The sequence below is a fragment of the Babylonia areolata genome, chromosome 20, assembly GCF_041734735.1.
Source record: "Babylonia areolata isolate BAREFJ2019XMU chromosome 20, ASM4173473v1, whole genome shotgun sequence".
Classification (NCBI taxonomy): Eukaryota; Metazoa; Mollusca; class Gastropoda; order Neogastropoda; family Buccinidae; genus Babylonia; species Babylonia areolata.
Window position 1 is genome coordinate 31,887,839 of NC_134895.1, and position 20,000 is coordinate 31,907,838.

Sequence of the window (20,000 nt, forward strand, 5' to 3'; positions counted from 1 at the left end):
CACACACACAGACACACACACGCACGCACGCACGCACACACACACACACACACACACGCACACACACACACACACACACACACACACACACACACACACACACACACACACACACACACGCACACACAAAAGCCTACCAAGGTTTGTGTGAAACATTAACATGAAACGAAATAAGATAAAATAGCAAGGCAAAACAAAGATATAAGTGAATACAGAAGGATACAGTGTCATGAAAAATTCGAAGAAGGCAAATGAATAAAAACACGCGCGCATACCCGCAGACACAAGCACACGCAGACACAAGCACACGCAGACACACACACACACACGCAACAGACTCCCAGACACCAAGGCCCAACCTTCCACCAGCGAACACACGCACCGTATTCTCTGCATTGTGAACAGTGCCCTGAACAGCGCATGGGGAACGGGAAATATCCCCAGTTTTCCCCCACAAGACGGAATGAGCAGTGCTCAGAACAAGGCGTGGACGTTCACTCCGCCAGTCACACAGAGGAGTGGAGGGGAAGAAACGTGGATATTGCCGGGGAACGTGTATCAGAAGTTCACCCACCGATTCTATGCTATCACATGTGAATTATTTTGTTCCTCTACGTCATGTAGGAGAGGTAGCCGTGTGGCCGAATCGGTATTTTAACTCTTTCCATACGAACGGCGAAAGAGACGACGTTAACAGCGTTTCACCCCAATTACCATCATCAAAATATTGCAAGCGGAAGGCTCTTATACTGAAGACATGAATGTTGACAAAGAATACCACAATTCTGACGACGGAAGCTAAAGGTTGGGTCATTCAGACACCCACTGGACATCCGAGGGGTCTGTGTAGAGGAGAAGAGAGGACTGGCCGTACTGAGTGAGTTAAAAGCGTTGCGTGACTCATCCGACGATCAGAGTTGGAGGCCCCGTGTCTGTAGAATGTTGTGTTCTTGGGAGACTGAGGCACTCCATGTCGACTTCCTCACTCCACCCAGGAGTGAGTGGGCATCTTGACGCTGACTTCAGTCAGGGAAGGTTGAACATGGCGGGACCAGGAGGGGACTGAGTCCATCCTTCCCATGCCGAGTCCTGGACACAGTGAACGTGAAATCACTGTCTCGACCACCTTATAAGACAATGGGACATTTAATCTTTAACACAATCACACAGACACAGACACACACACACACACACACACACACACACACAGCATTTGGAAAAAAAGGTTTCATATACAAGACTCACCCAAGCGATAAAAATCCAAGTTATTTGTGTGGCACTAAGGAAGACTCAGCTGACTACTGGCATCTCATTGAACAAGGGCGTGTGCACCTGGGCTGGCTTCCAAAGCGATCTTAGCATCGCTAAACCTACTCAGCGATAAGAATTGACCTAACTTGAGTACGTTAGCGTTAAGAATTGTCCCAAGTAAGTTAGCGTTTACAATTTTCCTTAGTATGATAGCGAAGAATTTCTGTCCTTAGTATTTTAGCATTAAGAATATACTTAAGTATGTGGACTTTCAGAATTTTAAAAAAATAATACAGCGTTAAGAACTTTCCTGGGTATGCCAGAGTTAAGAATTAACCCAAGTATGATAGCGTTAAGAAGTTTTCCTAAAATATGATAGAGTTCCTGATTTCCCTAGATATGTTAGCGTCAAGAATTTACCTGAGTATGGTTGCGTTAAGAATTGTCATGAGTATGTCGAATTACCTTGCCAAATTATGAACACCAAGCACATACATCGCTGCTAAGATGGTTCGTTGCGCAACAGCTCTGGCAGCAGTGTCATTGGAATGGAGCAGGTGTTTTTCAGCGGTCGTGGCACCTCGACATTATTGCGAACATGACTCTCCCCACCCCCCCCTCTCCCTCTTCTCTCTCTCTCTCTCTCTCTCTCTCTCTCTCTCTCTCTCTGTCAGAATAACTGTGACATCGATACTACACTAAGTGTCTGGTTGTTGTTGTTTTTTCGAGCATTCTTGAGAGATACTACTTCCCAGTGACATCCAAATTTGGCGTCTTTGTTCGATGGAATGTAATTGGATACACACTTTAATTTCTCCATCTCTCTCTCTCTCTCTCTCTCTCTCTCTCTCTCTCGCAAACACACACACATACATGCACGCACGCGTGCACGCACGCACACACACACACACACACACACACACACACACACACCGTCGAGCGTTCTAAACCCCCCCTCCCACTCACCTATTTCGTTCGTGTGGTGACAGTGACAAACTAGGGGACGAAAATCCAAGTTATTTCTGCTGCGCTGAGGAAGACACAAAAGAAAATAGAGAGTGTGTGCACCTGTGTCTGTCTGTCTGTGTGTTTGTCTGTGTCTGTCTGTGTCTTGTGTGTATGTGCGTATGAATGCGCCCGCGTGCGCATGTGTGTTAGTCTGTCTGTGTCTGTGACTGTGTATGTATATTTGTGCGTTTCTATGTATTTATGTATGTGTGTGTGTGAACATGTGTATAAGAGTACGTGTGTGTATGCGTGCATGTATGTTTGTGTGCGTGTGTGTGTGTGTGTGTGTGTGTGTGTGTGTGTGTGTGTGTGAAAGAGACTCACCCGATAATGATGTTATAAATAAGCATCCTGCTCTTGGGCTTTATCAGGTCTTTGAACTCGTGTCTCTTTGAGAACACTATCTTGAACGCTCCGGTAGCAGGTAGGATCAAACACATTATAACGCCAGCCTTTCAGCGTCTAGACCCTTACTTCAAACAGAACACATCACACCGGCGGTCACTTCCCGGTAGCTGTTGACCACTCACTGCTCCCAAAGTCCTCGGGAAAACAGCACCCCGGGTGTCTTCCAATATTCCTCAGCCGTGAGGATACATTTAGCGTGTCCGTTGCGCCTGTTGTGAACTGTGCGTATCGGTCCGGATCAAACGGAGAAAGAGATACAATAGCACGCGGATACCAAGCATATACCCCCTCATATATGATTTAGTGATTCAAGAACGAAGGAGGAGGAGGAGGAGAAGGAAAAGGAGGGAAAGGAAAACGCCACTCACAAGGTTAATGACTAGTTTGCAGCATTGACAAGACTGTGTGGCACGCCGCGGTTTTTTTGTTGGTTTTTTTTTTGTTTTTGTTTTTTTGCACGTGCAGCAAGCACATGGCATACATTATGCCCCCATCAGAGTCATTACGTAAGTTGAAGTGCGCGTGCCCTTAGTCGCTACATGCACACGCGATCATCATCAAGTGTGGGGAAGACAGGAGAGGTAGGTGTATGTGGGGCTGGGGGGGGGGGGGGGGTTAGGGGGGAAGAGGTAGGGGGGTTAAGAGGGAACGGGGTTGAAGTGGAGGGGGTGGGGGAGGTAAAAAGGGGATACGGGGGTAGCAGAGGTGCAGGCGATAAGAACACCTACAGAGCACGCGTGAGAGAGCGTGAAGAGGAAGGAAGGAAGGAAGGAAGGAAGGAAGCAGACATGGGTGAGTTTCTGGAATACCTATACCGCGTCATTGACAGGTTGGAAGCAGACCCCCCAGACCCACCCCCTCCTCACACACACACACACACACACACACACCACACACACACACACACACACACACACACACAACACACACACACACACACACACACACACACACACACACACACACACACCACACACACACATACACACAAAAGCGCGCTCCTTTGAATGTATACCTCCCACTCACCCCAACCCCCCACGCCTCTTTTTTTTTTTCGTTTTGTTGCATTCTTCACAGCCCTGTTCCTACCTTGTCTGGTCACGTTGCTGACACAGTGATCAACGTTAGGGGATTTAGAAGAAAGTTATATCAACCCGTGGCGCCGTGTGTGTGTGTGTGTGTGTGTGTGTGTGCGTGTGTGAAAAGGAGGAATCTAAAGGGAGTTAAGTGATACACACACTGACGTTTCCTGAATTCAAATAATTATTGTACAATAAAGTAATTAGGGATGTCAATAGGAGGACTGCGAAGAAAGAACTGAATGATCTATGTAGATTTGTTAATTATGAGCTAGTTAGTTAATTGATAATGTTAATCATCAAAAACATCATCATCATTGCCCTTTTTAAAGGCATTTATGTTTTCGTTGGCAAGTCCAGTGATTTGTCTGGGTGGAGTCATCGCGTTCTGAATGGACCCATTGAGGTTAAACAGTCAAGTCACATCTTCTTTAAGATCGTGATAAAATGACACGTCTGTACAGTCAATAGACGCCAGAATCTCCAACCCACATACTATGTGTTCGCACAGAAAACATGCTGATATAACACATTTCAAACGAAACGAAAGTACATCGATGTTTTCTGCTTGTATAGGGTGCCCCACTCCGCTTCAGTTTAAACACGATGCTTCCTGCATGTGAGAGATGTTTTCAGGGGTAGGGTCAGTGTGTTTCCAATACTTTAACTCACTCAGTACGGCCAGTCCTCTCTTCTCCTCTACACAGACCCCTCGGATGTCCAGTGGGTGTCTGAATGACCCAACCTTTAGCTTTCGTCGTCAGAATTGTGGTATTCTTTGTCAATATTCACGTCTTCAGTATAAGAGCCTTCCGCTTGCAATATTTTGATGATGGTAATTGGGGTGAAACGCTGTTAACGTCGTCTCTTTCGCCGTTCGTATTGAAAGAGTTAACTCCTTTGTTTCGTTTTAATTAAACCAGCCTGTTTCCTAGAGGCATGTTTCTTCCTTCTTTTCTTTCAAAGTCAGCTCATTAATGTGGCAGATGTAGGCAAGATGCACAGAGCACATTAATTTTATCTCACAGGCTTCCGTGGTTCGCAATTCTTGGGGAGCACAAAAACTCCAGTTATTTCTGCGGTGCTTTTGTCGGTGATTTAGGACAGGAGTTAAACTCTCTGTCTACCCTCTCCCCCACCCTCCCCCACCCCCCAAGAAAGTTAGAATAACTCTGTGTGTTAGATCAGGAGTTAAATTCTCTGTCTCTGTCTCTTTCCCTCTCCCAAGAAAGTTAGTGTATGTGTCGTGTGCCAGTGTTATAAAATATGAAATTCACTTCCTCTTTCATCGGACTGCACACGAGGATTAATGCAAAACTGCACTTTGATGAATTCTTTGCATCCCAAATCAGAATCATGTTGTTTTTTCCCCGAATATAATAAATATTCATTGAAATCTGACTGTATGGCATAGAGAAGCAATGTGTGTGAGAAAAAGATCGAATAAATCTGAAGCGAGCGCACGTATGCGCATGTACTTGAATGCATGCATGAATAATTGAGTGCGTCTACATCTCTCTCTCTCTCTCTCTCTCTCTCTCTCTCTCTATATATATATATATATATGTGTGTGTGTGTGTGTGTGTGTGTGTGTGTGTTGAACTTAGTCAAGTTTATCAGAGTAATTCTGTTTAAAACGATATCTCCAATTGTCTGGAGAGACAAATTGCTATGTGGACAATAAAAATGTCAAGTGTCAAGACTCTCTCTCTCTCTCTCTCTCTCTCTCTCTCTCTCTCTCTCACCGAAGTGGACAGTACGTAGATATATTGCGTCCTAAAAGGCGACTTACCATTTTCAAAAAAAAACAAGCCATTGTTTTTACGGCCATCGTTATCAGAAAAATAGTTCGAAAGACGCTGAAAATTGAATTTTAGTAGCTTGAATTGTTCCGACACAAATGCTTTTTTTTCTCGTTCTCTGTTAATTACCGTGTTTCCCATACTTGATGTGTGTGTGTGTGTGTGTGTGTGTGTGTGTGCGTGCGTGTGTGTGTGTGTGTGTGTGCGCGCGCGCGCGCGTGTATGTGTGTGTTGCCTCTTTGTTGTTCTTTTTTTAATCAGTCGTTTTGAAATGGTCGTATATTTGGACTGCTTTGGGTTTCTTTTTTTTGTCTTTTTTTTTTTTGGAGGGGGGGGGGGGGGGGGTCCCGATGTAATAATTATTATGCATGTGTTCTGTACATTTGTTGTTTTTTTTTCAATTTTTGTTTGTTAACCTCGCTTTAGACTCACTTATTTCGTTTTAACGTGATCAACGCATGTGTGTCTGGTGTTTTGACTCTCTTGTTACGATTTTGATTTAATCAGGGGGTGAGGGGGTGGGTGGGTGGGTGGGGTGGGGGTGTTTAAAGGTAGTTGTTTTGTTGTTTTTTGTTTTTTTGTTCTGAGATTGCTTGAAGTCAGCTCAAATGTTGGCAAAGATGTAATAGAAGGTTGGAGCGGGAGTGAAGGAGCGGTGAGGGGTGGGGGGGAGGTTGGAGAGTAGTAAGGCAGGGCGTTCCTGGCACGTCAGTCTTGGGCTCTTGAAGACGTCCAGGTGTGTGTATAACTGGGTTCCTGTCGGCAATGAGAACTGTGCAGTGAAGACCTGCCACCACTCACCTCCGCAACACGGCGCCGCTTATCAATCTGTGTGCATGTCTCTCTCTCTGTCTCTCTCTCTGTCTCTCTCTCTGTCTCTCTCTCTATGTCTCTGTGTGTGTGTGTGTGTGTGTGTGTGGCTGTGGCTGTGGCTGTCTCTGTCTACATCTCTTTATCTGTCTGTCTGTCTCTCCGCGGCTGTCTGTTTATATCGGTGTCTGTCTTTCTGTCTGTCTTCTCTCTATTTATCTAAATCCCTCCTGCTCTTCCTCTCCTCCCTCCTCCCCCCTCTCTCTCTCCATCTCTGTCTTCCTCCCCCCCCCCCCTCTCTCTCTCTCTCTCCCTCTCCCCTTATCTCTCTCTCCTACTCTCTGTCTCTCACTCTCGCTCTCTTTCCTCAATTTCCCCCTCCCTTCCTCTCTTTCTCACTTTCTCTCCCCCTCTCTCTCCATCTCTGTCTTCCTCCCCCCCATCTCTCTCCATCTCTGTCTTCCTCCCCCCCCCCCCATCTCTCTCTCTCTTTTTTTTACAGAAATGCTACGGGGAAAAAATGAAGTTAATGTTTTATTCCCTCTTGTTCTGCAGTCAAATGTTATGTAGGGTCCGTGTCTGTTTACTGTTTTTTGGCTAATAATGTTGACCAAAATGCCAAAGTCGTGATTCTGGTAATATATCTGTATCCAGAGGTGTGTGTGTGTGTGTGTGTGTGTGTGTGTGTGTGTGTGTGTGTGTGTGTGTGTGTGTGCGTGCGTGCGTGCGTGCGTGTGTGTGTGTGTGTGTGTGTCTGCTGGACCACCTGTGTGTCTCGTTGTCTATCTCTCTGTCTTTCTACCTGTCTGTGTGCCTATCCGTGTCTGTGTGCCTGTTTCAACCTGTCTAACTATCAATCCGTCTGCTGTTGTCTTTTTCTGTTGGTATACCTGTCCCTACACTCCCCCATTTAGCCATCTCTGTCTGTCTGTCCGTTTGGTCTGGTATGTCTGTCTGCCTGTCTCTCTGTCTGTCTGTCTCTCTCTCTTTCTGTCTCTCTCTCTCTCTCTCATTCTGTCTGTCTGTCTCCGTTTTTCTGAGTCTCTGTCTCTGTATAGATGTCTCTTTCTCTGTCTCTTTCTTGCTCTCTCTCTCTCACTCTCTTATTCTCTCTGCCTGTCTGTCTGTCTCCGTTTCTCTGAGTCTCTGTCTCTATATCTGTCTCTGTCTCTCTTTCTCCCCCTCTCTTTCTCTCTCTCTCTCTCACTCTCTTATTCTGTCTGTCTGTCTGTCTCTGTTTCTCTGAGTCTCTGTCTGTGTATATCTGTCCCTGTCTCTCTTTCTCGCTCTCTCTCTCTCTCTCTCTCTCTCTCTCTCCATCTGTTTGTCTGTCTCTGTCTGTCCCTCTCTCTCTTTCTCGGTGTGTCCTGTGTGTCCAACTGTTTCTTTGTATCTATGTCACATTATCTGTCCGACCCACCCTCTCCTCCCTCCAGCTTCCTGGCCTATCCCTCCTTTGTCTGTCACGTGCGCGCTCACGCACACACACACACACATACAGGAAGCAGAATATTGCCTCTCTCTTTCGCTGTGTGTGTGTGTGTTTCTCTCTCTCTCTCTCTCTCTCTCTCTCTCTCTCTCTCTCTCTTTCTATGTATTTGTTTCCGTATCTTGTTCTCTCTCTGTCTCTCTCTCTCTCTCTCTCTCTCTCTCTCTCTCTCTCTCTCTCTCGCTCTCTCTCTCTCGCTCTCTCTCTCTCGTTCGCTCTCTCTCTCTCTGTTTATGTATTTGTTTCCGTATCTTGTTCTCTCTCTGTCTCTGTCTCTCTCTCTCTCTCTCTCTCTGTCTCTCTCTCTGGCTCTCGCTCTCTCTTGCTCGCTCGCTCTCTCTCTCTCTCTCTCTCTCTCTCTCTCTCTCTCTCTCTCTCTCTCTCTCTCTCTCTCTCTCCTTGTCATATTCTTTGTGCGAGCAAAATGAGTGGTTATCTATTTTCTTTTTTGTAAATTTCCGTTGTTTTTTGGTTTGGGGATTTTTACCGTCATAACTACCCTTGTCAAAGAATCAGTGAACAATTTTCTGTCGACATAATCAATGGGTCTTTGAATTAGCTTTGTTATCTATTTGCCATGGCAAGTCTGAATCGAGCGTAATGATTTTGACAGCTTTTTATCGTTGGTTTTTAAAACAGGCGACCTCATAAATGAATAGAGGAATAACATAGACAGACAGACACACAGACCGGCGGATGAATTGATAGATATAAGAACAGATAGATAGATAGATTGATTGATTGATTGACAAATAGAGAAATAGGTAGTAGTCGGTAGGTAAATAGTTGACTCATATATATATATATATATATATATTTACAAAGCCACGAAGACAGCAATATACTTAAATGGAGGATAAATGAATGAATGACTGACTGCGTGCATCAGTCAGTCAATCAATCAAATCGGAATGCCGATATGATTTCGAAAAAAAAAGCTGCCATACGCATTATATTTTCAAGAATCATAATTATTTCACACACCCGAACATAATTATATGCAATGTTCAATGTTTATTGATTACTCGAAATTAAGAGACGGTGCTAGAATGTATCACTGTGCATGTAATGGAGCGACCCGGTGGTTAACTCTCTCCATACGAACGGCGAAAGAGACGACGCTAACAGCGTTTCACCCCAATTACCATCATCAAAATATTGCAAGCGGAAGGCTCTTATACTGAAAAAAGGTGAATGTTGACAAAGAATACCACAATTCTGACGACGGAAGCTAAAGGTTGGGTCATTCAGACACCCACTGGACATCCGAGGGGTCTGTGTAGAGGAGAAGAGAGGACTGGCCGTACTGAGTGAGTGAAGATGTGAGAGTTTAAGTTGTGATGGAGTAAAATGAAGGAATGTGGATAAAAGGTAAAATGACTGACATTCGAAGGAGGAAGTAAAGCAGCTGGCTATGTGTGACACTGCAACACGTGTAGAAACTGACGGAAGTGTCGCACTGTTGCTGTGTGTGTAAGAGCACACATTTCAAATTGGCTCAAATCCATCAATACCCGGCTTGTGACATGATGTTATGTGTCAAAAATAAAAATTTTAAAAATCGGCTTTTTAAAACATTTTAAATACCTGGTCTATTTTCTTCCTCACGTGACAACACTGGGTTTTTTTTTAGGTTAACCAACAAGCAGTCACATACACAATTAAGGAATGTAGCATTATTAAAGCGAGCGGAGAAAATTACATTATCTTGATCAGCGTTGAAGGAAACATGTAGCCAGATAACTATAAGAATAAAATCTGACTACGATTCTAACCAACGTGAGTTTACATGGGGACAAACAAGCATAATCTGGCAGTACATAGATGTGGCTTTATAAATGTTTGGAACATTTATTTAGAATGGGCTTCAATTTGAATTTCGAACGGCGTCACGTCTGTGTATTGCTACGCACGCTACACGGCTGGAGGAGGTGGAGGAATTGTGTTTAATGTCCCGTCACACTAATCGGTGATTGAAGACATTTTGTTTGATTATTAATGTATATATTTGAATGTTATTGTTTAGAAGAGGAGAGGGAGGGGGATGAATGATGAGTTGGAGGAAACCGGGTATATGGGGGTGAGGGGGGGGTTGAAACAAATATCTGAATACAATTACAGAAAAAAATACTAAATGGACTTCGTAAAAGAGAAGTCGCTAATCTGACAAGGGAAATAACTGATAATGATTGCAAACAGTCAAAAATATGAACGTTCTCAGTCACTTATGATGACAAACTTTCATGCAGGAAAAGCCTCATCATATCACAGCCACACATTACGTGTTTAACAGCTACACACAACTGGTCGGGCTGTTGAATGTGTCCTATGCTTCGGTCAGTGGCTGTGTCAGTTATCGTAGCCAGCCATAGTGCTTGGTAATATCTAAATATGTTTTTCAGAATACGTGTTTCGTTTCACCCACCAACCTCCCATCTCTCTCTCTCTTTCTCTCTCTCACTCTCACTCACTCTCTCTCTCTCTCTCTCTCACACACACACACACACACACACACACACACACACACACACACACACACGCACACACACACACACACACACACGCACACACACACACAACATACACACACACACACTGTCTCCCTCTCCCCCCCACCTCTCTCTCTCTCTCTCACTCTCACTCACTCTCTCTCTCTCTCTCACACACACACACACACACACACACACACACACACACACACACACACACACGCACACACACACACACACACACACACACACACACACACACACAACATACACACACACACACTGTCTCCCTCTCCCCCCCACCTCTCTCTCTCTCTCTCTCTCTCTCTCTCTCTCTATCTATCTATCTATCTATCTATTTCCCTCTCGCACCATACGTAATTATGCGAGTTTTTCATGATTTACTATGTATTGGATTGTGGCTGTGGCGTATATCAATAAAATGTTTCCGACTTCCGAGGTCTTTCTCCACACCCCCCTTCTTCCCCGCTCTCGTTCTCGCTCTCTTAATGACCCCTCTCTCTCTCTCTCTCTCTCTCTCTCTCTCTCTTCCTCCTCCTCCTCCTACTCCTCCCCTTCTCTGTCTCTCTCTCCCATCCTCTCGCCGTTCTTGCTTCCCTCCCAAAACGTCTTGTCTGTGTTCTGAGTGAATGGTAGATGTGCTTCTTGAACTTACAACGAACAACTAGTTCGCTAACCTCTCCTGGCTGTTAAGGAAGTGGTTGATTGTCTCTGCTGCACACAGACAAGGCTTGAAATGCTAAAAACACGTGGAGAAGAATGAGAGAGGCGGAAATGCCTTTCACTCCCTGCCACATTGTTTGTCCGTCTGTCTGTCTGTCTGCCTGCCTGTCTGTCTGTCTGTCTGTCTGTCTGTCTGCCTGTCCGGTGTTCGCGTGCCACTGCATGAATCTCACCCGAGGTCACCACCACTCCTTTCCCCCTTGTCTCTGTCTCTCTCCCTCAGTTTCGGTTTCTGTCTCTCTGTCTCTGTCTCTCTCCCTCAGTGTCTGTTTCTGTCTCTGTCTCTCTGTCTCTGTCTCTCTCCCTCAGTTTCGGTTTCTGTCTGTCTCTGTCTCTCTGTCTCTGTCTCTCTCCCTCAGTGTCTGTTTCTGTCTCTGTCTCTCTGTCTCTGTCTCTCTCCCTCAGTTTCGGTTTCTGTCTGTCTCTGTCTGTCTCTGCCTCTCTCCCTCAGTGTCTGTTTCTGTCTCTGTCTCTCTGTCTCTGTCTCTCTCCCTCAGTTTCGGTTTCTGTCTGTCTCTGTCTCTCTGTCTCTGTCTCTCTCCCTCAGTGTCTGTTTCTGTCTCTGTCTCTCTGTCTCTGTCTCTGTCTCTCTCCCTCAGTGTCTGTTTCTGTCTCTGTCTCTGTCTGTCTTTGTCTCTGTCTCTGTCTCTCTCTGTCTGTATGTCTCAGCGCGCTCGAGCATGAATGTTGTTTTTTATACACGTCTTGCGTACCTCTGTGTGTGGCGTGTATCATAGATCATTACGATTGAATATGAACAGCATTGGTGTGTATTTTCTTGTTGTGACTTGATTATGACATCACTACTCTGTGTGTCCGTGCTTTACATCGAGGCCTGTTCCAATTTTTGTTGTCGCTGCAATATCAGGTCTGTATCTCCCAGTGTGATCACACCTTTTGATTAATGACATTAATGAATTCATATGTCTCACTCCGTCTGCCTCTGTCTTTCTGTCTCTCTGTCTCTGTCTCTGTCTCTCTCTCTCTCTCTCTGTATCTCTCTCATTGTCTCTCTCTGTATCTCTATACCTCTTTCTTCCTCTCTGTCCCTGTCTGTATATGTATCCACCTTGCTCTCTTTCTCTTTGTCTCTGTGTCTGTCCGTGCATGTATTAACTATTTCACTATAACCTTCACTCCCTCGCATCCTCTCTCTCTCTCTCTCCCTCTCTCTCTCTCTCTCTCTCTCTCTCTCTCCGACCTTTATTGTATCTCTGTCTCCCCACCCCATGTCGCTGTGGTATCTGTGCGTGGTACTTCCCGTTTAAACTCACAGTTGGGGGTAGTTGATTTTCACATTGAAATGGTAAAAACATATGTGTGAAAAAAAATGGGTAGGAAAGGGGCTTCATATCTGCTCCCCTAGTCTCTCTTTCAGTCAGTCTGTCTGCCAGTCTGTCTGTCTGTCTCTCTCTCTCTCTCTCTCTCTCTCTCTCTCTCTCTCTCGATCTCTTTCTGCCCCCCACGCCTCCCACACACACATAGACGTATACACGCACACACAGACATGCGTACAAACACACACACACACACACACACACACACACACACACACACACACACACACACACACGGCCCCCAACCCAACCCACCCCCATCCCCAGTGGAATAAAGCTGCAGTTGCTCCAGCACATCAAAACGAGTGTCGGGCACTCAGGAACCCCATCACCATCCCAAAACTGCAACTTGACCGGGTCACGTCTTTTCGTCGGCGCCTGAAAACAGCCAGTGCGATAGATAAAGAGATCATGCAGTGCTGTGCTGTGCTGTGCTGTGCTGTGCTGTGCTGTGCTGCCCTGGGTTGTGCTGTGCTGTGTTGTGCTGTGCTGGGTTGTGCTGCCCTGGGTTGTGCTGTTCTGTGCTGTGCTGGGTTGTGCTGTGCTGTGTTGTGCTGTTCTGTGCTGCCCTGGGTTGTGCTGTGCTGTGTTGTGCTGTGCTGGGTTGTGCTGTGCTGGGTTGTGCTGTGCTGGGTTGTGCTACCCTGGGTTGTGCTGTTCTGGGTTGTGCTGTGCTGGGTTGTGCTGTGCTGGGTTGTGCTGTTCTGTGCTGTGCTACCCTGGGTTGTGCTGTTCTGGGTTGTGCTGTGCTGGGTTGTGCTGTGCTGGGTTGTGTTGTGCTGTTTTGTGTTGTGCTGTGCTGGGTTGTGCTGTGCTGGGTTGTGCTGTGCTGGGTTGTGCTGCCCTGGGTTGTGCTGTTCTGGGTTGTGCTACCCTGGGTTGTGCTGTGCTGGGTTGTGCTGTGCTGGGTTGTGTTGTGCTGTTTTGTGTTGTGCTGTGCTGTGTTGTGTTGTGCTGTGCTGGGTTGTGCTGTTCTGTGCTGTGTTTTGTGCTGTGTTGGGTTGTGCTGTGCTGCGTTGTGTTGTGCTGTGCTGTGTTGGGTTGTGCTGTGCTGGGCTGTGCTGTGCTGTGTTGGCTTGTGCTGTGGTGTGCTGTGTTGTACTGTGATGTGCTTCTCTCTTGTGCTGTGCTGGATTGTGCTGTTCTGTGCTTTGCTCTTGTGCTGTGTTGTGCTGTGGTGTGCTGTGTTGTACTGTGCTATGCTGTTGTGCTGTGCTGCGTTGTGTTGTGTATTGTGCTGTATTACTTTTTAGTCACAACAGAGATCACTGTACTGTATTGTACAATGTAGTGTTGTAATGTTATAATTGTATTGCTTTGTGATGTGTTATGCGTCACTGTATTCGGCTGTACTGTAATGTAGTACGCTGACGGGCTCAATAGCCGAGTTGTCAAAGCGTTGGACTTTCAATCTGAGGGTCCCGGGTTCGAATCTTGGTGACGGCGCCTGGTGGGGAAATGGTGGAGATGTTTCCGATCTCCCAGGTCAACATTTGTGCGGACCTGCTTGTGCCTGAACCCCCTTAGTGTGCATACACAAGCAGAAGATCAAATACGCACGTTAAAGATCCTGTGATCCATGTCAGCGTTCGGTTGGTTATGGAAACAAAACCATACTCAGCATGCACACCACCGAAAGCGGAGTATGGATGCATTCATGGCTGGGTAAAAACGGTCATACACGTAAACGCCCACTCGTGTACGTACGAGTGAACGTGGGAGTTGCAGTCCACGAACAAAAGAAGTAGTATTACGCTGCATCCTATTCTATCATATTGCATTTTGTCACAACAGGTTTCTCTGTGTGCATTTCGGTCTGCTCTATCGGAACCATAGTGGAGCACCGTCCTTGCTTGCTTTGTTGTCTGTATTTGTTTGACTGTCAAAATGGATTTGTCCACATGATGTTTGTCAGTGACAACCCTGTTGTTGTACCGTGCGTTCCTTTCACGTGCGACCAAGTGCATGCTGCACATGAGGCCTAGGTCTATCATCACATCAGAAAGACTAGCACCCTGACCACCACGAGTCAAGATCTAGTGGTGTGGTGGAGGGGGGAGGGGGAGTACGGGGTGCGGAGTAAAAATCCCTGTTCGTATGTTGGACTCTGGGACTCGAACCCGTGGACACCCGGTTCCTAATCGGACGCATGACCACTGACACACCTCTCCACCGCGCGTGGTACCCAGCTGTGTTCCTTGTCAGTCCCATCAGCCTGACTCTGCGAGCTGCCCTTCTTCAACACACATTCAAACATTGTTGTTGTTGTTGTTGTTGTTGTTCTTCTTCTTCTTCTTCTTCTTGTCGTCGTCATCGTCCTCGACTGATCTGCAGTCTTAGTGCCTGATTTTACAGCTGTGTTTGAGAGACTTTTACATGTCCTCACTGAAAGCTAATCAAGACCTCCAAATCGGCATTTATAGGTAAACAACTAAAATGTAAGAAGAACAAGAACAAGAAGAACAACAACAGCAGCAACAGCACCAATAATTCTGATTCTGATATCTTGGCAAGTAAAGGGACCAGTGTTGCTCCCAGAACCTCTCAGACGTGGGAAGTGGTCACTGTGGTGATCGGGGGAGTTCGATCTGTTAGAGAGAAAGGGAAGGCGTGGACGTTTGATGGCTGTCGTTCCACTCTCTCCAGTCTCCTCGACATCCGGACACAGTGATTAATTGCTGCCTTCCCTTCTTGCTTCCCCTTGTTTCTCCCCATTCACACTCTGTCTGTCCGTCTGTCTGTGTGTATGTCGGTCTGTTTCTCTCTCTCTCTCTCTCTCTCTCTCTCTCTCTCTCTCTCTCTCTCTCTCTCTCTCTCTCATTCATTGTAATAATGACATGATTTTTCTCGCCTTTTAGGTTATGTTATGATTTCATCGAAGTGATGGCGTATTTCTTTCTTTCGTTTTTTTGTTTGTTTGTTTTTTGTTTTTGTTTTTTTTGTTTGTTTGTTTGTTTGTGTGTGTGTGTGTTTTTTTAAATCATGGTTGTCTTTTTTCCTCCTTCTTCGCACACTTCTTCGTTTCCTTCATTTTGTTCTTTTTCCTGCTAGGTTGAATTGTTTTAACGATTTTTTGTCGGCGTTGGTATTGCTGCTGCTGCTGATGTCATTGTTGCTGTTGTGAGGGCATGATGAAAAGAAGCTTGTAGCTTTTCCGTTTACCTTCGATGAAACATTCGAGTTCTCTCTCTCTCTCTCTCTCTCTCTCTCTCTCTCTCTCTCTCTCTCTCTCTCTCTCTCGCTCTCTCTCTCTCTCTCTCTCTCTCACTCTCTCTTTTTTTTCTTCCCCTCTCTGTCTCAACCTCCCTCTGTCTGTATCTTCCTCTCTCTCCCTCTCCCTCTCACTACTTCGACGACAACCACCCACATCGTGATCAAGCCAGCTTTATTATCTCCCGAGAGAAATTAACATGTAGTCCCACAGCTCGCAGCACAAACATAAAACGGGCACTTGGGAGACACGTACACGTTCTGTGTTCCACCGATCACATGGAATTACATTACTTTGGCACGTCTGTGATTCTGATACCTCAGCCAGGGACCCGTCACCGTTGCGAACGGGGGTATTCGATGTGCTAGAAGATTAATTTTTAAAGGCTAAATGAATAAAATAATAAAAACGCATCGCACAGGCGCTTCATCACATTCTTTGCACACAGTCTCTGGGACGTCCGGATAGATTAATTAATTGGTCCCTCCGTGCCATCGCCTTCTGCTTTCTCTTTATCCTGTTGTAGTCCTTCCCAGATCTTCCCCCATTCCTTCTGTCTGTCTGTCTGTCTGTCTGTTTCTCTGTCTGTCACTCTTTCACTGTCTGTCTCTCTTCGGATCTCGATCTCTCTCGAGTCTCTTCCCCATTCAGTCTACATGTCTGTCTGCCTTTTGTCCGTCTGTCAGTGTGTATGTGTGTCTATCTGTCTATTGTTTGAGAGAGAGAGAGAGAAGATGGGGTTGGGGCAGGGTTGATGGGTGGCGGGAGTCGATCATGATGGCAAGGCGACTTCTGCTGCTTATCATTTGTCGTATTTTTTAGTATTATTAGTATTGGGAGTATTAGTTTACTATCATCATCATCATCATTACTATCTCCTGATTTCACACAGTCATGTTTTTCTTTCTGTCTGTGTCTTGTGGCGTGCGGGGAATCTTTCACTGTAAACAGCATCCACGCCATGTGGAAATTCTGTGCCAAACAGTTCCTCTTTTCTGTTGCTGTCCTTGTTTCTGGCCTTACTTCTTGTTGTTTTTCTTCCTTCGCTATTTTCTGCTCTTTCTGCCCTCTCAGTCCATTCCCCTTTCTCTTTCCAGCAAACCTTGACAGTTTGTTTTTTTTCCCTGTCTTTTGTGCTGTCATTGATGTACTGCCCCATTGATGGTTTGCTCTGGCGATCAGTCAGTGATATTGTACATACTCAGATGCATTACCTGTCGTTTCTGCAATGGTATTTTCGTGCTGCTGAAAACTTCTTTTCTTAAACCCTTTTTTTTTACGATCTGTGGTAATCTTGGAATGGTAATTTTAAAGGAAGGGTTGACGTCTGCAGCCCAGCCCAGTGTTATTTGTGTCATGGAGCTTAATGGTTAAGATGTCAAAAACTGTGTTGTTTTTCGTGGGGTTTGTTGTTGTTGTTGTTGTTTTTAGCTGTTTTTGACTCACTTGTGTAAACAAAGTGAGTCTATGTTTTAACCCGGTGTTCGGTTGTCTGTGTGTGTGTGTGTGTGTGTGGCAAACTTTAACATTGACATTTTCTCTGCAACTACTTTGTCATTTGACACCAAATTTGGCATAAAAATAGGAAAAATTCAGTTCTTTCCAGTCATCTTGTTTGAAACAATATTGCGCCTCTGGGATGGGCACAAAACAATAAAGAATGAAGCCTAATTATATGCAAACTGCATTTACTGTTATATTTATAATTTTTGTATTCTCTAAACTTGGCACTTTGATCTGATATTCTGACCCAACAGCTAGAGCAGTCATTATTATCATGTTTTGTTCAAACAGGAACTTCTTTTGCTAAGCATGGAAGTTTTATTTATTTTGCAAACGTTTTGGTGCAGATAGTAAAAAAAGGGAAATTACTCTGTAATGCTAGGGGAGTTAATTTGCTTTAAACTGATCTTTTTCATCTTAAACATTACATTTTGAAATTATACTCAATGCATAAAAAGCTTGGATTTTTTTTTTTTAAGTGTATCACAAGTGAGTCTTGAAGGCCTTGCCTCTCTTGTTGTAATCTGTTTTATAGATGTGACCTAGTTTTGTGTTGAACATGGTTGAATCTTTAGTTCCGTTGGACAGTCTTGATAATGTGGCCAGTGTGTGGATGGCTGGACTGTAAGCACCGTTTTCAAATGTCCTTTCTTTCTTTTCTTATTTGCCTTCTTTCTTTCTTTCTTTCTTTCTTTGTCAGACTGAGCGACCGTCGGGCATCTTGCTGTACGCGGTGGGCGGGTCGCCATACCACAACCACATCACCGCTGCCTTGCACTCCGGCGTGCTGCACGTGTCTGTGGCGTTCGGGGACGACGACCTGGACTTCTCCATAGGGATCGGCCTGGATGACGACAGGTAAGGGGGTTAAGGGTAAGGGGGGGGGGGTGGCGGGGGGGGGGGGTGGCTTCTGTATTGTACTGTATTGTTATGTGTTGTACTGTATTGTACATGTACTGTATTGTATTGTGCTGTGTTGTACCGTACCGTGCTGTGTTGTGCTGTTCTGTATTGTGTTGTACTGTATTGTACTGTGTTGTACTGTATTGTACTGTGCTTTACCGTATTGTACTATCATTTTATGGCACTGTATTCTACTGTGCTGTATTGTACTGCACTGTGCTGTATTGTATTGCGTTGCGTTGCGTTGTGCTGTTTTGTATTGCATCGTATTGTTTTTGTGGGATGGAAGGTGGATGATTTGTTTTGTCTTGTCTTGCTGGGTGGTGGAGTGGAATGGTATCTGTATTGTATTGTATTGCATTGCACTGTATTGTATTGTCTTGTCTTGAATTGTATTGCATTGCATTGCATTGTATTGTATTGCATTGCATTGTATTGTCTTGTTTTGTATAGTACTGTTGGGATGGCGGTTGGTGTGGGCTCTGTATTGTAATGCGTTACATTGCATTGCATTGCATTGCATTACATTGCATTGCATTGCATATTACGGCACATCTTTTTTGTGACGACAGAATTTTCTGTGTGAAAATTCGGACTGATCTCCCCGTCGAGATCACCACAGTACAGCGCTACCTTTTTTTTTTTAATCTGTTTTTTCTTCTATCAATTCTACCTTGTCTGCAAGTGTATTTGTTGCTTTAATAAGAAAATGGGTAGGAAAGGGGAATTTTGTTTAATGTCCCCGTCACACATATCGGTGAAAGTGGGTTTTTCTTTCAAAATGATAATTTTTTCAGAGACACCCATTCTCTTATGTACGCTAGGTGCATGCTATTTTTCGTCTCATCCGAAGGACTATCACCTAGGTCATCATTCAGGGTCTAGTGGAGCTGGGGTGGGGGGTAAAATTCCTGGTCCAGCAGGGTACGAGGGTTGGTGAGGTTGAGAGAGTGGGCAAGGGGGATTCTGCTAGCTTTGTCTAAGAGAGTGTTGGCTCTCTGTTTCTTGACTGTGGCTGTCTGTGTCTTTGTGTCTTCGTCCCACCATCTCTCTCTCTCTCTCTCTCTCTCTCTCTGTGTATATATATATATACATATATATATGTATATATATTTGTGTGTGTGTGTGTGTGTGTGTGCGTGTGTGTGTGTGTGTGTGTGTATGCGTATATATATATATATATATATATATATATATATATATATATATATATTTTTTTTTTTTTTTTTTTTTTTTTTTTTTTTTTTTTACATATGTCGTGGAGTGATGGCCCAGAGGTAACGCGTTCGCCCAGGAAGCGAGAAAATTTGAGCGCTCTGGTTCGAATTACGGCGATATTTTCTCCCTCCCCCCACACCTCCCACCCCCATCCCCCCTTGAGTGGTGGTCTGGACGCTAGTTATTCGGATGAGACTATAAACCGAGGTCCCGTGTGCAGCACGCACTTAGCGCACGTAAAAGAACACACGGCAACAAAAGGGTTGTTCATGGCAAAATTTTGTGGAAAAATCCACTTCGATAGGAAAAACAAATAAAACTTCACGAAGAAAAAATATACCAAAAAATGGGTGGCGCTGTGGTGTAGCGACACGCTCTCCCTGGGAAGAGCAGCCCGAATTTCACACAGAGAAATCTGTTGTGATAAAAAGAAATACAAATACAATATTATGTATCTTAATGTACGCGTGTGCGTTCAGTCCTGCTCTGTGTGCTTGTATACGTTTGAATGTATGTGTGTGTGAGTGTGTTTGTGTGTGTGTGTGTGAGAGAGAGAGAGAGAGAGAGAGAGAGAGAGAGTGTGCGGAAAGGGTGGTTGGGAAAGCGCATGCACTACTTGATACAGATTTTATAGCTCTGTTTATCCGTGTACCTTTGGACACGATGTGAAGGCTCCAGCTGATTGTGCCCGATTGACGGGAAATCTGGCTGGTTTATGCTTTGGTCCGCCTCTCTCTATCTCTCTCTC

The 20,000-nt window shown here is 45.1% G+C and overlaps 1 protein-coding gene across 7 annotated transcripts in view; it reads left to right on the top strand.

Moving 5' to 3' along the window:
* The window catches only part of LOC143295404 (axotactin-like), a 348,925-nt gene that overhangs the window by 182,525 nt on the left and 146,400 nt on the right, over positions 1-20,000 (top strand). For all 7 annotated transcript variants that reach the window (XM_076607083.1, XM_076607080.1, XM_076607084.1 and 4 more), the window contains exon 6: positions 17,832-17,989. In XM_076607083.1, the coding sequence (XP_076463198.1) occupies positions 17,832-17,989 (158 nt within the window). The remainder of the gene's footprint in view (positions 1-17,831; positions 17,990-20,000) is intronic.